General features: G+C 46.0%; 1 protein-coding gene across 1 annotated transcript in view; it reads left to right on the forward strand.

Annotated features, from left to right (window-relative positions):
* The first annotated feature begins 257 nt into the window (after window positions 1-257).
* Window positions 258-19882, forward strand: part of LOC118570706 (centromere protein J-like) — a 28576-nt gene continuing 8951 nt past the window's right edge. The window contains exons 1-8 of the mRNA XM_036169364.1: window positions 258-428; window positions 3898-4104; window positions 7472-7621; window positions 8578-8677; window positions 10560-10663; window positions 11406-11504; window positions 12947-13087; window positions 15008-15092. Coding sequence (XP_036025257.1) covers window positions 324-428; window positions 3898-4104; window positions 7472-7621; window positions 8578-8677; window positions 10560-10663; window positions 11406-11504; window positions 12947-13087; window positions 15008-15092 — 991 coding nt within the window. The 5' untranslated portion in view covers window positions 258-323. The remainder of the gene's footprint in view (window positions 429-3897; window positions 4105-7471; window positions 7622-8577; window positions 8678-10559; window positions 10664-11405; window positions 11505-12946; window positions 13088-15007; window positions 15093-19882) is intronic.

The following is a 19882-nucleotide window of genomic DNA, read 5'->3' on the forward strand; positions in this document are numbered from 1 at the left end:
CTGACTCCCTGAATCCAAGCATTTTCTACCCACCTTTGGGGACACACCACTTGTAAGTGGCCAGGTCCTTTCCACTCTGTGGTTTCCAGACATGGAAATTTTTTCCTGGTCAGCTCCAGGTGGAGACTCTCCAGCAGTAGGGTGGGGAATTCAGTAAAGCATGGCTGGGCATTCTCTGTTCTAAGTGGGAGGATTGGAAGACTATCAGCTGATAATTGGAGGGGCAGAGGTGGGATGCATCAAGAAGCCCCCATGACCCTTCTCCTTTACAACTAGAATGCTTACTGGTCATCTCGAGGCTAAGGAGTCAGTGGAGGCAAACCATGTTGGAGGACCCGAGTCAAGGAGCAGGGGCCAACCGTAAGAAGAATATGGAGGCTACAGCCCTGGTCCTTGGAGAGGACAGCAGCAAGCCTGACGATATCATGGTAAGCCAGGCCAAGAAGCAGTGTGTCCTTTGAATGGGGAATGGACTGGGGAGAACTCTACCTCTTGTCTTGAGATCTGCCATTTCATTCTACAACTCTGGTTGCCCATTGGGGCCATCTCAGTGTGCGCTTGCTCTGAGCTGGTGTGCTACGGTATCTTGTGACAAACTCCAGCTCAGTCTCTATGATGACTCTGAGCAGCAGGTGCAGAGCTTCTCAGATTGTAGAGCATGTTGGCTCCCTTCTACTCCAGAAGACTCCAGGTTTTTGAAAAGGCGTCAAACTTTTCAGGACATTCACATTCCTTAAATCATGCCAGCAAACTCACTGATCCTTACAAACACACACACACACACACACACACACACACACACACACACAGAGAGAGAGAGAGAGAGAGAGAGAGAGAGAGAGAGAGAGAGAGAGAGAGAGAGAGAGGCTGTAGCCTCCCTTAGGATCTGACCCCCTTTATTCTGAGAACAAGGCTGCAGCTTCCCCTGGGTCAACTGAAGAGGTCCACAGAAAACTTGGAATGTGAAGTTTGAACCTCTCTGGCTTCCAGTACCTGTTAGAGAACTAGGAATACACACATCACAGTGTGTCCGAGGGTTCACTGTGGATATTGACAGTGTTTATTTGGCACTAGGTCCTTGCCTAAACAAGGTTTTATGCAAGTGGGGTGTTCTTAGGTTCCTTACTTTATAGAGGGTGGCCTGCTAATGTCACAGAGCCTATACTTAGTGGCTACAGCAGGAAATGTGGGGCCTTTTGACTGAATATGTGAGGATCCCCTTGCAGTAAGGGGGTCAGAGACCATATGGGAAGTCACCAAGTAGCCAACAGCAGCCCGAGCATGCAGAGGTGGGGGCATGGTGCACGGCCCTCACGGAGCACATGATTCTTCAATGCTTCTTTTCATAGGAGATTAATGTTCTAGCTCTCTTCTCAGAAAGAAAAGATGTGGAGGGGTTCAAGGATGGAGTTGGGGTTTACATCCACAAGCATAAGAGGCTGAAGTGTATAGAGGTGGCCTGGGGGCTCCTCGGGAACAGCATCCCACTACTGGATGCCTCACACTGTGTTAGGTTTCTAATGTATGAGGAGGACAGGATGTGAGCCCCTGGTCACAGAGATCACATAGCAGCACTGCTGAGGAGAGGCAGAGGGATATGGGCATCACAAGGACAAAGTATCCCTGAGAGGACACCACAGGGCCACAGGGCTGCTATGTTGTGTCATGAGGAAATGTTAAGAAAATGGTGTTTTTTACCACATGGAAGGAGAAACGGGAGTCCCGAGTTTTCAGGCATCCCTGAATCTTGTTTTTCTAAGGAATTTGACCCCTAGTCACTGACATGCTGTCCATCCTTCTTCCAGGGTGGATGGCTTGTTGGTGCCAGGGTTTACTAGGTTCTGAGGACTACTGTGAGTTGGAGTCAGTTTGCATCTCAGATGTTCCCTCCAAAGATCACATGTGTAACACTGATGTCCACCTGGTGCTGCCATTGGTAGGTGGTGGAGACTAAGGTGAAGACAAGTTAGGTCTCTAGATATATGCCTTTGAAGGAGCTAGTGAAGTCCCAGGCCCTCTGCATTCTCTCTCTCTCTCTCTCTCTCTCTCTCTCTCTCCCTCCCTCTTCCCCTCCCCTTTTCCCCTTCCCTCTCTGCTTCCTGGTTGTCATAAAGTGAGCAGTTTTACCATAGGCCCAAAGTGTTGGAGCCCAGCAATGGTGAACAGAAAGCTTTGAAACCAGAAACCTAAACAAACTTTCTTCCTTCTAAGTCGGGTCTCTTGGGTATTTTCTGACAGGAACAGGGAGCTGACTACCACAGTTGATCCCCTGCTAAGAGTTTCTTACAGTACATACATTCTGGATCTGGAAGCTTAACACTGTCCTCCACTGGAGAGTCAAGTGCCCCCCTTGGAAGCCCCGCCTCCTCCAGGAAAATCTGAGTTGTAGGTTGCATTTGTGACGCTTTGTGTGCTGGAGGAATATCACCGTAACCCCTCATCAAAATGTGCGACTAACATACGCTAATAAAAACCAACACATTTGAAGAACTATCCTATGTGGGAAAAGTGTCCAGGGATTTGGTTGGCAGAGATGCGCTTCTGGCTCCTGGGTGCATTGCCACCGTAGTTCCCTGCACCAAATCCTCCAAATTTTGTCTTAGTAGCAAAGTTTCTAGAAAGGGAGAAGAATGTTAAAGCTCAAATGCAATCACTTCCCCCATCGTCTCCAGAGCTGGGAGAACCAAGTGTCAGAAATGTCTTCTCTAACGTCTTCCATTCTCTCTTTAACATTCGGTCTTACTCTTAGAAATAATCCCTCTGGAAGGAAGGAGAAGTCTGCCCCTCACCATTAGAGGAGAAAAATAACAGGCCTCTGAACACAGCTGTCACACACACACACACACACACACACACACACACACACACACACACGCACACACGCACACATGCTCACCCCTCAGGGCCAATGTTTCCCACAAAGTTGGACAGAGCTGTGCTGGGATACCGTCTTCAACACCAAGCAAGAGATTCCTGGCAAAGTGACAGGACAAAGGCCAAGCCTTAGAGGGTCCAGGGCCGCGACTGATGGGAAAGCAATGGCTGTGGAGCAGGTGTTCCTAGGCCAGGCCTTGTCCGCCCCAGTAGCATCTCCCGGGGTTGTTCTGTGATGGAGGCAGGTGCCTCTGCCTCCCTGGGTCTGACCTCTGGGCAAAGAGAGGCAGAAGAGTGCTTCCCTCCCCCTCCTCTTCTCATCGGCCCATTTGCCATCAGCTCCTCAATCCTCCAACCCAGAAGCATGGTGTCTCACGGCACCTACTGGGTCTGTCCATTAATATGAACAGATACATGACATGAAAATTGGCATCATGTAATCAAGTACCCACCCCCTCACAAGTCAGCAGACACAGCACCTAGTGTCATTTTCTAAGCAAAGCCCTCCAGGCTAGACAGTTTCCCCTCTTAGATAATAATCCAAGGCCATTTGGTTTCAACTCTCCTGTGAGGGAAGAAGCAGGCCCGGAGAGATTAGATGGCCTCTCTCTGAGGTCGCCCAGCAAGGAATTAGTGAAGCAGGAGTAGAGGCTGGGTCTCAATCATTCTCGGACGCATGGTGGCAGCTCCTTTCCAACAGCCTCCAAGGAGAAGGCTGCAGAAGAGACGTGAATGTCTTTCACAGCAATGTTCTGGCAATGACTAACCCTCACCAGCCGTTAGATCTAGTTGGAGTGTGTGGACTAAATCCCAGTGAAAACACTTGGTAATGACGGCTGTGGACATCTGACTTCCTCTTTGGAGGTGAAAGACATCCCAGAACTCCACAATCTCTTTTCGGCAGGACTCTGGTTTTTTGTTTGTTTGTTTGTTTGTTTGTTTGTTTGTTTGGGGGGGGAGGGGGCGGAGTTGGTAATTCCCCAGAGTGCCTGAGAAGTGCCTGTCATTCTCTTTCCACCTCAGGGACTGCAGAAGCAGATCTGTGAACTTGCCTCAGAGCTCACAAGACAGGCATCTTGGTGGTGTGCAGCTCACAAAGACCTCCAAAACCAGATCAATGTTCTGATGAAGGAGAACCAGGAGCTCCGGAAGGAACTGAAGGCTTTGAAGCGGCAGGGTGTGGAGGCCGCAATAGCCTCACCACCCCTGGCAAGAGCGACCAACACTATGGTACAACAGATTTCCTGCATTACATACACGTGAAGGCATGTCCCCTCCCTTGCAGCCCTGCTGTCTCCACTGGGCACTCTGTGAGGGTCTACTGCCTTTCCCTCACTCATAAATCACTCAGAGGGGACAGCAGGTCCCAGCCATGCCTTCCTGGGAGTTCTGGGAACAGAGCCTGTCCTTACTCTGTCTCCAGGATTCTCACAGGCTCTCCTGGAACAGCTGGACGCCAGGCCATGACACCTTAGGATTCCAGGTTCCTACTTTACCTTAAGTGATGTACTGGATCCTGTCATTAAGTCCACCAAGGCACAGGGGGAGGTAGGACTTAGCTATAGCTCTGTAATTTAGTGACTGAGAGCTGACTGCTGTCACTGCTAGAAGCTGAGAGGGATCCTATGGGAGATTTTTGGGGTATTTGGTTGGTTGGTTGGTTGGTTTGGTTTGGTTTGGTTTTGGTTTCTCTGTGTAGACATGGCAGTCCTGGAACTTGCTCTATAGACCAGGTTGGCCTCGAATTCACAGAGATCCACCTGGCTCTGTCTCCCGAGTGCTGGGATTACAGGTGTGTGCCACCACTGCCTGGCCCTATGGGAGATTTTATATAGCCTTTGCTACCATGTTGCCTCATTACCCCTTGCTCATGATGTGTGGGTAAGAAGTATCCATGAGTCAGCAGGGTATCACTCCATCTGCATCAGATGCCAGTCTCTCCTCACTATGAGATAGCTCTCAAATGGTCACTGACTGTGTACAATTCTGCTCCTCATGTGACTGTGGAGAAGAATAGCATCTGCCCCGCAAACACTCACCTTTGAACAACAACAAAGAACAAGGCTGTGAATGCCACACTTTTAAATTTGCCCAGGGATATCTGTTTTCAAACACAATTCTAGGGATGACGTCAAAAGGTCTGCCACATGTACACACGTATGTGAAGTGCACAGCTGTAAGTTAGCACTGGAGAGATGGTGTTGAAGGTTCACACTGCCCCTTCTTCCTCAGAGGAGGGTGTGCAACTTAAAATACCAAGCCCACACTTGTAGACAGCCTTCAGAGAAGGAAGACCTGTATCTCAGGTCTCTGGCCAGCTATGTGAGTATTGTGTAACTAAAGACCTTCTGAAAAGTCATATGGGATCCCATTGCTGCAGAAGCTTCCAATATACATATACATATACATATACATATACATATACATATATATACATATACACACATAACACATACACATATACGTGTGTGTGTGTGTGTGTGTGTGTGTGTGTGTGTGTGTGTGTGAAAGGAATTTAAATGGAGTCAACATATAATAGGGAAGACAATACCCCAACTAGACATCTTATCCCACCAAATAAATCCTCCAGTGCCAGGAATGGATTACATCTTGTTGAGTCATTGGCCAAAGGGGTCCCATGGAACTCCCCAAGCATAATAGGCCATTGCTAAGGCTGTTGGTTGTTTTCCACAAACTGGTTGTGTGGCTCTATTGCTGAAGACACAACTTGCTCACTGAAATGGAGAAATCAAGCTGGTACCCAGCTAGAAGCTTCACCCCTACTGACTAGTTAGTATTCATGGTTGTAAGGTACTCTGCATGCTGCCAGAGGAGAAAGGTAATCATCACTGTCACCCACTACAAACATGTTACCTAAACCAGAGACCTGCCTGCAAGATACTTAGTGCAATCATGGCACAAATGTTATGGGAGAAACCAGCCACTTCTTTATTGAATTTAAGGCCCAACCCATGAGATGGAACCCATACCTGGCACAGCTAAACTGGCCAAGGAACTGAGACTGGGTAGATCATAGACCTAGTAAAAAACCAAATACAATTATTCTGCTAAAGGGACAGATCAATAAAACGAGTCCTGATAACACATTGCTATACCCATAGATCACTGCCTAGCTTAACGATCACCAGAGACATTTCTTCTTGCAGTAGATGGTACTTAACACAGACAAGCCACAAATGGACAATGTGCAGAGAGAGACTTTGGGGCACTTGGACCTAAATGGGCTGTCTCCATCAAAACTGTCCCCTCTTGGCCCAGGGATCTATGTGGAAGAGGAGGCGGGAAGATTGTAAAAGCCAGAGGTGATGGATGATGCCACAGAAGGAGCATCATCCAGACAGAAAAGGACTGATGCACTATGAACTCAGAGACTGTGACAGCACACTGAGACCTGCACAGGCTTAAACCATTCAAAATCCCAGCACTCAGAGGGGGAAGGGGACATAAGGTCCCACCCTTGACCAAGAAGCTATTTAAAAATGATACCTGCTGGGAAAGGGAAAATTAGTGTTCTCCAATGGAGTGTATATCAACCACATCCCAAGGCAGGCCTATGCCCAGGAGTAACTGGCCAACACAACACAGAGTCTGTGGTTTTGGTTGTGGTGTGTGCTTGGTTGTTTTTGTGTGTCTGTATTTTGTTTCTTACTGTCCTACTGGGTTTTTTCCTAGTTTGTTTTGATTTCATTTGTTCATTTGGGGTTTTTGTTAGAGAGAGACAAAGAGACAGAACATGAACTTGGCTAGGTAAGGAGGTGAGAAGGATCTAGGAAGAGTTGAGGCAGAAAATATTGTTAATACTTGTTTATAAATAGTGTTACATATTTCCTACTTCCCTACACGCTCAGCAGAAGTTACATAATGCAAGGGTTGGAGTTGTTTAGTCTTTGGACCCCAACCCTTGTTGGTTTGGAGCTGGTGTCAGCAAGAAGCAGGTCACAGGTTTCGCTGAGTAGCAGTCTGGTCTCTCCAACATGTGGGGAATTCAGTCCAAGTCTCCTGGCCCAAACCATTATTAAGACATTCGATATCAGTGAGCCGATTCGAATGTGCTTTGCCCCCACTGTGCCTTGGGTGGCCTTGCCTGTCTGTGGTGGTTTGCAGTGGCTGCTTTTCTGTGTGAGGCTCCTGAGTGCAGCCATTTTGCTGCTAATTTGGAGCCACAGCAGAAGAGATGAAGTGTAATCAGTTATCTGAATGTAGTAAGACTTCTTAGCAGACGTGTGTGTGAAGGGAAGCAATAACTGGGCGAACAGCTAAGCCACACTTCAAAACCATTGATTTCTAAAATAACACAAAGGCTAGAAGCTCATTTTAGATTAAACTTGTTAAATTTGGATTTATGCACATCATTCACCGCGACATCAAACCCTTTCTAGACTATGGAGTGTGGTGGTTCTGGACTAAGACTGTGGAGGAAGGTGTGCAGAGAGCAGCCCCCCTGCTGGTCCCCTGGGGAACTGAAAACACAGGGTTGTCAGAGTCCAGGCTGTGGGGTCACAAATACCTTGCATTGATTGGTACTTTGGGACAGTATTGTTTGATGCTGATACGAACACTCCTCATTTGTGTCTAGCCAGTGTACATAAAGATAGAGGGAATGGATTCAGAGAAAACGACGTCAGACGACACTGCTTCCAGGAGTCCTCAAAACGGAAGTACGATGGCCACTGGAAGAACAGATTCCTTAGACGAAAAACTGTCTTACATGTCTCTTGATGAAAAGGTGACCTTGGGGACGTGTACCGCTCGTGTACAGTCTCTCCCTCCCTCCCTCTCCCCTCTCCTTTCCTCCCTCTCATTCCTCTCTCTCTCCTCTCTCCCCCTCCTCTGTTTGTGATTGTGTGTTGTCTTCCTGCATCTGCCTCCACATCATTTTTTAAAATGATTTTTACATGCGGGTGCACATGTGCCATCTGTGTGCCCATGGAAGCCAGAAGAGGGTGTGCTAGATCCCTTGAGGCAGAGTTGTAGGTGACTGTGAGCCAAACAGCGGGAATGCTGGGAGCCAAACTGGGGTCCTCTGGAATAGCAGCAAAGCTCTCAACCGTTGGGCCATCCTCAGGCCCTCCACCTCATTTTGTGAGACGTGTTCTCTAACTGAGCCAGGACTACACTGGTTGACTCCACTCTCTGGCTAGCACGCTTCAGGGACCCTTGGGTCTCTGCTTTCTGGGTGCTGGGATTAGAGGCATGCGGCCTTACCAGGCCTTTTGTGGGTTCTCCCTAGAACTTCGGCCTCATGCGTGAACAGAATGCACTTTGCCAAGCTTCCTTCTCCCTACCTCCTCACCTCCTCACCTTCCCACCTCCTCACCTCCTCAACCCCAGGAGCACATCCTGCTTCATCCCAGTCACATGAAGTCCAACAAGAGCACTCACTTTGTTACTCAAAATGGACTCAGGAATTTGTGAAACATAACTATGCTTCTATAAATCAGAAAGTTGAGTGTCTTCATACACACCTTCAGTACTAAAACAAGAAGCTAAACAGAACTGAAGTGATTGTATGGGAGGGAATTTTCTATATCAGGTCAATTGCCTGAGTTCAGGGAACAGGGCTGGATGCTCTTGGTAGAGTCTGAAAAGTGTCGGAGGCATCTGAAAGCTGACCCAGCTGTGCACAGCATCCGGTCACTGGCCTGCTGGCATCGCTGTTTTTGTGACTCTCTCTGTACCCAGGTTATGCACCTGTCTTCCAAGTTTATGCAAAGACACTTTGGCAGGGCGTCACCAGAACCCCTGTCGGACACAACATTCCTGGACACAGAGTCGGCACCCGGTGAGAGAACAAGGTGGCAGGGGACAAGTCCCTGCAGAATGCTGGGGGAGGGATGTGGCGTGCGGGTAAGGTCCCTAGAGCTCCCAGGGTTCTGGCCACGTTCTGATTCCTCCTTGAGCTCCTTTGTCTATCTTGGTAACCTCTCCCAACACTGTTGCAGAGCCCCGGGGCCAGCTTTCCCAGGCCATCCTTACCCCTTCCCTTTCTGTTTGCTGGCTGCTGATACCACCTGCCTGTTATATCTGTTCCTGCACAACACTTGCTTGACCTCACTCTGAGTTCAAGCTGTCCATCCAGGTACACAGCCTCTCCTGTCCCTGCAGGTCCCACCTGCAGGTTCCCACGAGGGCAGGAAGAATGCCCTGTTCCAGCTGCTGTTAGTGGTGACCTTCACACTCTGTAGGCCCCTTGGGCTTGCCTGCGGGTATGCAGGAGTTCTGCTGTGGAGCCTCTGCACAGTGCCGCAGCTGCCAGGCTCAGTTGCATCCCTGGTGGGCAGAGAGAGGACTCTCATCCACCTGCAGCCTGGCTCTTAACCACCCTCTTTGCTGTCCATGGGAGTTCCCTTTGACATATCGAACCCTGGACCCTTGTGCCTGGGTAAGCAGAGCACTGTCTCTCCCTGAGTCCAAGGGACATTTCTGGACCTCTGTGTCTCAGCTACTTTTCTGTTGCTATGGTAAAAGCACCAAGACCACGGCAGCTTCTAGAAGGAAGAATCTATTTGGGCTTACGGTTCAAAAGGGCTAGTTCATAATGGCAGGTACTGTAAGCACAAAACAGAGCAAACTGAAAATGGGCCCAAGTACCGTACTTCCTCTATCAAGGTCATACCAATCAAACCTCCTTCAACAGCTCCACCAAATGGAGACCAAGGGTTCCAATGTCCAAGCCTACCATATTCTGTGTGCTGGTTAGTTTTGACTGTCAACTTGACACAAGCTAGAATTGCCTTGGCAGAGAGTCATAATGAGGAATTACTTAGATGGGGTTGGCCTGTGGGCATGTCTGTGAAGCACTGTCTTGATTGTGAATTGATATAGGAAGACTCAGCCCCTTGTAGGCCACATTATTCCCTAGTTAAGGGATCCTGAATGATACGAGAAAGCTAGGGGAGAGCAAGCAAGCAAGTATCCACACATCATTCTCTCTGCTCTTGGCTGTGGGTAAGCTGTTCTCAGTTCCTCAGTGGTGGTGGTGGCCTTTCAACCTGCTCCCACCTGCCCTGAATGCACAGTGCTCCTTCCCCGCTACCTCTGTTTCCCTCCACAGGTCTAGTGGGCAGCGGTCACTGGGTTTGTAATTTTTCTCTTCCTATGTCTGCCCCCTCCTGGGGCAAAGGCAGCTTCAGGACAGACACCACCCTCTGCTAGCTTAGTCTTCTGTACAACAACATATAGTGGCCACACAATCAGTAGACAAGGTGTTGGGAAAAGAGGAAGTTAAGAGATTCTGTCTCGTATCAGAAGAGCCGCCTGGTGTGGGGCAGAAGAACACCAATAAAAAGGGACCAGCATTGTCAAGATACTACTCCTTCCCTGCTACCTGTTTTGCCTCCATCCAAAACCACGAGGTAGTGAAGAGAGTGAGGGTGAGCATGGGTGCATCCCAGGTCTCAAGGGTCCCCCAGTGGCCACACCCCAGGGGCATATACCTCAAGGTCACAGGCAGGTGTGACAGCTACCTCCCTAGGGGTGGTGTTTCAGGGCATGGCTCAACACTTCAGGATTTGCACACAGTCAGTCCATGGCATTTGCACAGTGACCTCAGGAAAGGAGAGAATGTGCTGGAAAGGTAACTTGGACTTAGAACTCACCCTGGGTATACAGCACTCTCACTATATGTACGAAGTCTCTTGGAAAGCACTTCTCTGCTGTTTCAGATATGTGGTCCTCCAATCCAGAGAGTTCTGAAGGTGAGCTTCTCATTCATGCTCAGGAAAACAGGCACCACCCTAGTTTTCTCCAGAATGCACAGTGGATGCAGGTAGGTAGCGTTTCACCTGGTAGGGAGGCTGGGTAGGAAGACCTGGAGGTGGCAGCAGAAACTGCTCTTCCATCCCCTTTTCACAAGCACAGAAAGCTATGATGGCTGCAGATACCCCCCAGTCTCGGAGCACATTCAGCCTTTCAAATCAGAGAAACATGGCATTCCTTCAGTCATCGGAGGGCGGTATTAGACCAGTGGCCAAAGGCAGGTCAAGCTTCTGTGACCTTATGGATATAGAAACCAAAGTTTTACTCTGTTCTTTTTGTTTGCAGTTCTTAGTGGAAATGAATGGAATAGAAAAAAAAAAACAAATGTAGCAGAAATACCCTAGCTCCGTAGCCAGGGTCACTTCATAGTCACACAATGTCTGATAAAAATGGCAACAGAATTAAGCCATTTTCTCCACAGGAGGGAATGTGGGCTGTAAAGTTTTTCACCATGTAAAGGTGGGCATTGGGGGGGGGGGTTGTTCCCCTAAAAGCAGTCAGTAACCCTTCCCAACATTATCAGTAATGTGAGCTGGGTTTAGTTATCTATTAAACTCCTGCTATTGATTTATCTCAAGGCCTCAGTGATGTGCACTCAGAATCAGAACTTGGTGACTGTCACCCAGCTCACCCTGGTATGGGTCGAGTATGCTAAGAGAGGGGAACAAACACAAACTTGGTCCCAAACTACAGGATGGCCCCGTAGTTCTCATAGGGGGCCATAGGAGGCAATGGTTATAATCTCTCTACAGGAACTTCTGGCAGAGTCGGGACCTCCTAGAGAAGAACCGCCCCCCATGGACACCGAGAAGGACAATGAGACGCAGGAAAAGCGACACCCGAATGGCAAGGTAGGTGTCTGCAGTACACAGTCTTTCTCTGCCACGTTCCCTGTGCTGCATTAAGTGATTTCACCATTGTGTGACCATTGTAGCAACTCACACAAACCTAGATATCCTCAGTCACTCAACATAGCCTTTTGATACAAGCAAGAGACATGGGAAGTGTGATGAGCAAGGCTGCATTGGCTTAGCAGTACACACTACTGTGTAGGACGTTCTTCACACAGTGAGGAAGGCACTGAAATAAGATAAAATGTCTGGAAGAGTAAATGCACAAAGCCACTGTCACAGTTGTCTATCGTCAGTTTCTGATGTAGACTGGACAGTGGTATGCTGCATACCACACGCGGGTGCACTGACCCAGCATCACCACAAATGGTTAGGGATGCTCAGTGCTACATGGCGTGAGGTGACAGGAAGCTAGCGGCTCCATTACTGCCTTCCTTCTATAAAGGCCATTGTCTATGCAGTGGTTATCTGCTGGAGCACCACTCTGGAATTGGTACATGTAACTGTGGTTGACTTTATGACTTCCCGGTGTGCAGCATTTTAAGAACACGTGTGCTGTGTTGTTTTGAGAGCCAGCTGATCATTGAAGCCTCTTTGGAGCTTTTCTGGCTGGCTCAGGACACTAACTCATCTTCTGGTTCTGACCTGCACACAACTTGTGCATTCACCTGGTGGATTTGTGAGCAAGGGCGTGAGTGTGTAGACTTCGTTCAAACCTCTTTTTATGCTGGCTGTCAGCTGGGTTTGGTTGGCTAGCTCTCTGATTCCTTCAGAAGTATTAGTTTTTGACTCTGACGAGTCAGCTCCTACATTTCCAGCTATATTAACAGTAGTTATAGTATGTGGTATAATTAGTAAATGCTACATGGAGTTTTTAAAATACACGTATATTAACTCCCCAAGTTAAGGTTATTTCTGCCAATGTCTTCTTTACACTAATCTTCACAGGGTAATGTCTCTTACCGAGAGCCTAGCAGTATACATTTGAAGACACTCGTTTGCCGTTTGCTGCTTATTAATCAAAGCCATTAATGTAGTGTCTGAGTCGAAAGGATAAGATAGGAAAGACAAAAAGTGCACAAAAGTTAATTTTTACCTAGCAATCATGCAATTTCATCTGTCCGAGGATTCCAGGTTTATCAGTCCTATGACCGCAGATCACACAGACCTAACAGCAAATGCAAAGCATCAACACAAAGGAAGGCAGATGTCGAGGAACAAATCTTAACACTGTTGATAACCAAATGCAGGGTGGGGATTGGGAGCTCATCAGTGTAGGGCGTGCATGTGCGTGTGCGTGTCTGTGTCTGTGTCTGCAGCAGTTAGTATCCACCATGCCAGGCAGACAGTGGGCAGTGATTTTGAGCACAAGGGAAAACAGTGGAGCAGTGGTAATCATGCTTGTCACAGCTCTTCACGGGGGCTTTCGTGTGTCCATCAAGGTGGAGCAGGTACTCAGTGATGGACGAACTATCATCACCTTCCCCAACGGAACCAGGAAGGAGATCAGTGCGGACAAGAAGACGACCCTCATCAAGTTCTTCAATGGTGACATGAAGAAGGTCAAGCCTGATCAGAGAGTGGTGCGTGCAATGGGCATACTTGTATTATTTTAGACTCGGAGCCACACAGGCGCTAGCAAACCCTTCACAGATGCGTGTCCTTTTGTTCTCCTGGTGTCAGGAGATGGGAGAAGGCGGAAGGTCAGAACCTTCCTGTTAATGAAGATTTTTGTCCTTGACATATGATGCAAGATTCTTCATGGTCTCAGCCCACAGATTTGCACAATGGTGTCCCACCAGCACCCCACCCTCCACAATGCTCTTCCACTGGCCTGAGCTAACCTCCATGCCCAGGAGAATGGACCAGGAAACCCTGGGAGACCTATTTAAATGGTGACTTTGAGGAAGTTGCAGCAGGGCGGGGTAAAGAGATGTGTTGCCTCATCTTGGGGGTCACAAACATGTTTCTTAGGCAGACACGGTAGGAAGGGTGGACAGACGCAGAGAGTGACAGATGGTAAGCAACAAAGGGGAGTTAGGAGAGAGAACAGGGCTCAGTGCAGGCTGGGAGGGAGATTTTCCTGCTTTGACTTTGACTCAGTGCTAATGAGAGCAAGACACACACACAGAGGCAGGTGAGCACACCCCTCTCCAGGGCTCTGTCCAGGAGCTGCTGTCTTCTTCCTGTGTCTCCTGATCTGCTGAGGGGAAACATGGTATTTACGTGATGATGGAGACAGGAGCACTCCCTACATCCACCTGGCTTTGGGACACGTTGCTAATATAAAGAGGATGCTTTAAAACCACAGAGCACAGAGCTCTCTTTCCTTGTTGACTTTCTATTGCCGTAATAAACACCATGACCAAAAACATGGGGAGGAAAGGGTTTATTTGGCTTACATGTCCCCATCACAATCACTCACTGAGGGAAGTCACCACAGGAAACTGAAAGCAGGAATTTAAGCGACCATGGAGGAACACTAATTACTGGCTTGCTTCCTGTGGCTTGCTCAGCTCAATCTAGAACTACCTGCTTAGGTGTGGCATCACCTACACAGTGGTTTAGATCCTTCCACATTAATTGCTAATCAAGAAAATGCCCCCACAGACTTGCCTACAGGGCAATCTGATGGAGGAATCTTTTCAACTGATGTTCCCTCTTCCAAATGACTCTAACATATGCCAAGTTGACAAGAAGCTACCCAAAACACATCCCAATCTCAGAGTCATAGACTTCCCAATAATATGACTCCAATGAAAGACAGACAGTCCCCTTCTTCTTTGGTGGATGGAGATACATGACTCCATCTCAGGGGACTCACGTGGTGTGACCAGCCAGGAGTTTGAATTAGGAGGAGAGCAGTGTCTTCCTTATGCATTCTTACTTTTCAAACAAGTACCCCGTCCAATCCCGTTCTGCCTGTAGCCGTGGTTTTTAAATGTGACTGGGCCTCAGTATCAGGAGCACCTGTCCCCAAACCCACTACCTTCCCCCTTTGTAAATGTTCGCACTCCCTCTCTCTTCCTCCTTGGAAACCAAGGGAGACATGAGTATTAGAAACGCCCAAGTCAATGGCAACTCATGAGACAGATGTCCAAGGCATCTGTGAGATCTACTCTCTCAAGCTGCACCTGACCATTAGTCTGAAAACTGTGGGGTTCAGGGGACACGGGGGCTCATGGCCCATGTCCACCTCTCAGACCTCACCAGCTGCAGGCCCCATGAGGCATGAAGGCCCAGAAAGTCATACATTAGAGGATGCTCAGGAACAAAACTGAGGACTAAGCTGCATCCCACAATTTCCCAATAACCAAGTCTGTCATTTCTGGGGTGTCAGCAACTAGTTCCACTTCTGTGTTTCTCAATGGTGGAAGTTCCCATGGAATTCACCTGCTGAGCCCATACCTTTAGCCACCTGTGGGAAGTAGCTAATCAGATTCAACTGAGGCTAATGTAACAACATTGCCTGCCTCCCAACATGGGTTCCCTGGTCTTCACAGATTTATTATTATGCAGATGCTCAGACTACACACACAACCTACCCGGATGGTGTTGAAGTCGTGCAGTTTCCGAACAAGTGGACTGGTGAGTGGCGTCACCCTGTACCTGCTGGCTCAGTGCCTTGTGTACCTGTGTTGGGGATGGTGGGGTGTATGAGCATCATGGGAAGGGGCTACAGATATCCAGACTTTAGATTCACCAAAGGAAACAGCATACCCAGCTAGACTTTAATGTTTTTTTTATTATTATTATTAGAAATCATTCCATGAAGGACATTGGGTAAAATTATACCCAAAGAGTCACTTTTAGTTTTCCTGAAATTCATTGAACTGGGTGTGTAGTGGGTAGCCATTCCAGCCTTGTCCTGGAAGTTCCAAGCCCCATTGAGGCTTCGGTAATGGTCACGCCTACAAGGCGGGGCTGAGAGAGGATGCTGAAGACCCAGGATCAAGAGGAGAGGCCTCTCTTGGTTCCAGGGTCTTCAGCGTCCTCTCTCAGCCCCGCCTTGTAGGCGTGACCATTACCAAAGCCTCAATGGGGCTTGGAACTTCCAGGACAAGGCTGGAATGGCTACCCACTACATCTCCCCCTTTTGTCTAAATAAGAAGGTTCTAACCTAATACAGGACTATATACAAAGAAATTGTTATCAAATATTGTCCAGGAGTAATGAGGGATAATGACCTAGATAAGTTGGAATTACAAGCAATGCAAACAATATCAAGCAAAAAACACATACTAAAATCCAGGGAAGTCTAGAGCATGGGTAGGTGGCATGTTATAAAGATCATTCCAAAAGGTGTCCTATCCTAAAGAACCTGAGTCTAATACTTAATATATTCTAAGATTATATATATATATAGTTGTAACTATAACTGCTAGTCTTCAACCTCATCAAAGACCTGAGAAGGAATATAATAATACCTGAGAAATGGGAGAAGGACACAAGCAACTTTTGGGAGTCTTGCAAGAGTAGTCAGAGACAGCTGGCAGCCTGGACAGTCACTTAATGTTTTTCAGCATCATTGGTGCATTCAAATTGGCTACAGGCCTAGAGTATCTGACAGACCATTTTCAGAAGCAGGAATTCTGAAAGACCATCTTACCCTGTCTTGGCAAAGTACAGTGGTTGCTTTCCTTGTGTCCCGCTTGTCCAGAAAGAACAGCATTTGTACTGTCAGCAGTTGAGGCAAAGGCAGTTCTTTGCCCAGTAGGCCATTTTGTGCCAAGAAGATAAACTTCCAAATGGAAATGTCTTAGAAGCCCAACATTCTCTCAAGATCAAATTGGTGCTGCCAGGAGCAATTGTGTCTCACGTCAACAGAATTCTAAGTTATTTAAATGCCATATTCTCTAGGTCCATGAAGTGTTTGAAGATTACCTGTCCATCCGACCTATGTATTGATAAATCTGGATAACCTAACATAATTACAGAGATGACAAGCATAGATGACATCATACTACACTTCTTGCCAGAATTTCAGACAATCTTACCCATTACTCTGAGAGTAAACATCCTAAGGACTAAGGCTTCATGTAAACAAGGCAAACAGTCTGTAAGCAAATGTACAGTAAAAGGACAATGACTTTAAAATTGTGACAACACACAAAATATCTTTAACAGAGGAAGGAATATATAGTGCAATGCAATATGATAATAATCCTAAATATATATCAGTATACAGAATATCCTAAACAGAAGGAGAACATACATACAGTATGACAGATATAAATTTACATTTGTATCAATATACAAATATTTCAAATAAGAGTAAAAATATGTGTACATTATAACAAACATAGTTCTGTATTTGTATCAATATACAAATTGTCTTAAATAGGAATATAAAAAGTTTATATTTGTATCAACATATACGAATTCATAACAGTGCAAATTATCTAAGGCTGCTATTTTACTAAATTTGTTTACTAATGTATATGATAGTCTACCATAACATCTTATACCTATCCATTCCATTTCTTCTTTTCCCTTTTTTTGAGACATATTTTCTTTCCTTAAGGAGAGTACTGAGTTTAACAGTTTCTTCCAGCCCCAACCCTAGAACCATCATCCATAACCCTGAGAAATATGAAACCTTAGGGAGAAGGGGCGTCGTTTTCTTAGAATTGCTTCCTGCTGTTTAGGTGGTGATGGTATCTCTGTTGAGTATTGTGAGAAAGCTCAGATAGTTAAATCTCAGTTAGACTAACTGTAGATTCTGCAGCAACTCTCAGAGTAATGGGTAAGATTATCTAAAATTCTGGCAAGAAGTGTAGTATGATGATGCTTACCATGGCATCATTCTGGATTAGGTAGAGTTGTTGTTGGGGCCCCATCTTCCTTCTGGAGACTTCAGAGATTGCTATAGGAAAAACTTATTTTTCATCAGAATGGAAGGTTTGGATTTAAAGATGACATGACATGTAAGAAAGGATTCCGAGAAATCAAGAGTGAGCATGGAGAGAATTAGAATCTTGAAGACAATGGTCCCTTATAATTGGTTTCCTTCTGTCTCACATCAGAGGGCTCTTTTGATATGGGACTGAAGAATCTCTCAACCTTTTCTTTTATCAGTATGCTTGGGTTTAGAGAAGGAGTGAGCCTATTCCATCTCCAAAGCCAGCTTGGTTTATAATTGAATTAGAACCACAACTATTCTAGATTGATAGAGATATAGATGTTAGACAGTGATATTTTACCCTGTGTAGATTGGTACCAATAAATTCTTTCTTTCTGCTGTAAACATCCATATATCCAAGGCCTTATGATTTCTGGAAGATGGGTATTTCCATTATCCTAGAAAGACAAAAACAGAACCCTACCCCAACCTTTGATTGTTAAATTTTTCTTACAACTTGAAGAGATGTCACATTGGTAGATGATCTTTTACTTCTCATCAAGGGGTTTCTCCTGTTCAAATCAAATTTTTATTAATTTTGTTGGTATCCATAGCTTTTCTTCCCCTGTGGAAACAAAAGCAAACACCCTTCCCCAATGTAGGACATATCCAGGTTTCCATTCTGAAGTCAACACATCTTTGAAATAAACCGGTTGGTTTAGCTCAGGACTTTTGTCTGTCAGCCAATGTCTCTCCGCAGCTGTTGTTCCTTTCTCATCAGCATTGAGAAAATTCAATGTTAATAAAGCACTATGCAACCTATTTCTAGGAGTCATTGTTACCTGTTGCTGTTTATTTAGCATATCCTTTAAAGTTCGATTGGATCTTTCTATGACTGCTTGGCCTGTGGGATTGTGTGGTATACCTGTAACATGCTTTATATTGTAATAAGCAAAGAACTGTCTCATTTTATTGAAGACATATGCTGGGGCATTGTCTGTCTTAATTTGTACAGGTATTCCCATGATGGCCATAACTTCTAATAGGTATGTAATTACAGAATCAGCCTTTTCAGAACTCATAGGAGTTGCCCACTGAAATCTTGAATAGGTGTCAATGGTATGATATACATACTTTAATCTTCCAAATTCTGCAAAATGAAACACATCCATCTGCCAAATTTCATTTCTTTGTATACCTTCTGGATTGCTCCCTGAAGGTGGAGTTTGGTTATAGAAAGAACAAGTAGGTCATTTTTTCACAGTATGTAGTTGGAATCTTAAAGATTCTTATTAATGAAATCAAATCTGAGGCCAGTTATTGGGGTGAATGCTGGAAGATCAGACACACAGAACAAGCCACAGCTATCTCATCTTGCTAGTTCCTCAGGTGATCCTGTTTCCTCAGGCTGGAAGCTTCTGAGTCCTCCTCCACATGAATCTAAGCTGAACTGTGCTGCTCCAAAGCTTGGATGCTAAACCAGCCAAATGCTTAACTAACTAAATGCTTAACTAACCTTGGTGCCTGGTTTTCACACCTTATATATCTTTCTACTTTCTGCATCACTCCCTGGGATTAAAGGCTGGGTTTGGGGGATTAAAGGCATGTGTCACCATGCCTAGCTGTTTCTAAAGTGGCCTTGAACTCAGAGATCCAGCTATCTCTGCCTCCCAAATGCTGGGATTAAAGGCATGCACCACCACCGCCCAACTTCTGTTATGGCTTGCTCTGACCCATTTTCTAGCCACCATTTTTTGGCTTTGTTCTAGTGGCTGTCTGCTCTCTGACCCCAGATAAATTTATTAGGGTGCACAATATTGTGGGGAACACAATACCACAACAATATTCTTAGCTTGTTGCCAAGTAATGGAGAAATGCTTCTTCAAACCTTTGCTATTTACATGGTGTTTCTTATAAAATTCTGAGGCTTCTAGCACATTACCTATTATTAACTGGTCAATCTCATCATTACCTTGTGCTAGAGGTCCTGGCAGACCTGTATGGGATCTGATATGTATTATATATATAGGATGTTCCCTTTTTGTGATGATTTTCTGCAATTGTATGGATAATGAAGTTAATTCTGTATTATCAGGAATAAATTCAGCAGTTTCAATGTGTAAAACAACTCTCTCTGCATATTGAGAGTCAGTGACTATATTGAGGGGTTCTGTGAAGTCCATCAGTACCATAAGAATGACATACAGTTCTGCCTTTTGTACAGAGCTGTATAGACTTTGTACCACTTTATTTAAGTCTCCTGATTTATATCCTGCTTTCCCTGATTTATTTGCATCAGTATAGAATGTGAGGACTCCAGAACTTGGCTTGTGTCATACAATGTGAGGAAGGACCCATTCAGTGTTCTTTATGAATTTTATCCTCTTGCTTTTGGGATAATGGTTGTTAATCTCTCCCAAAATGTTACTGCATGCTCTCTGCCAGTATTCATTATCTTTCCATAGTGATGAAATTTCCTCATTGGTTAAAGATACTACAATTTCTGCTGGGTACATTCCTGTCAACTGACGAAGTC

The sequence above is a fragment of the Onychomys torridus genome, chromosome 19 (assembly GCF_903995425.1).
Source record: "Onychomys torridus chromosome 19, mOncTor1.1, whole genome shotgun sequence".
Taxonomy (NCBI): domain Eukaryota; kingdom Metazoa; phylum Chordata; class Mammalia; order Rodentia; family Cricetidae; genus Onychomys; species Onychomys torridus.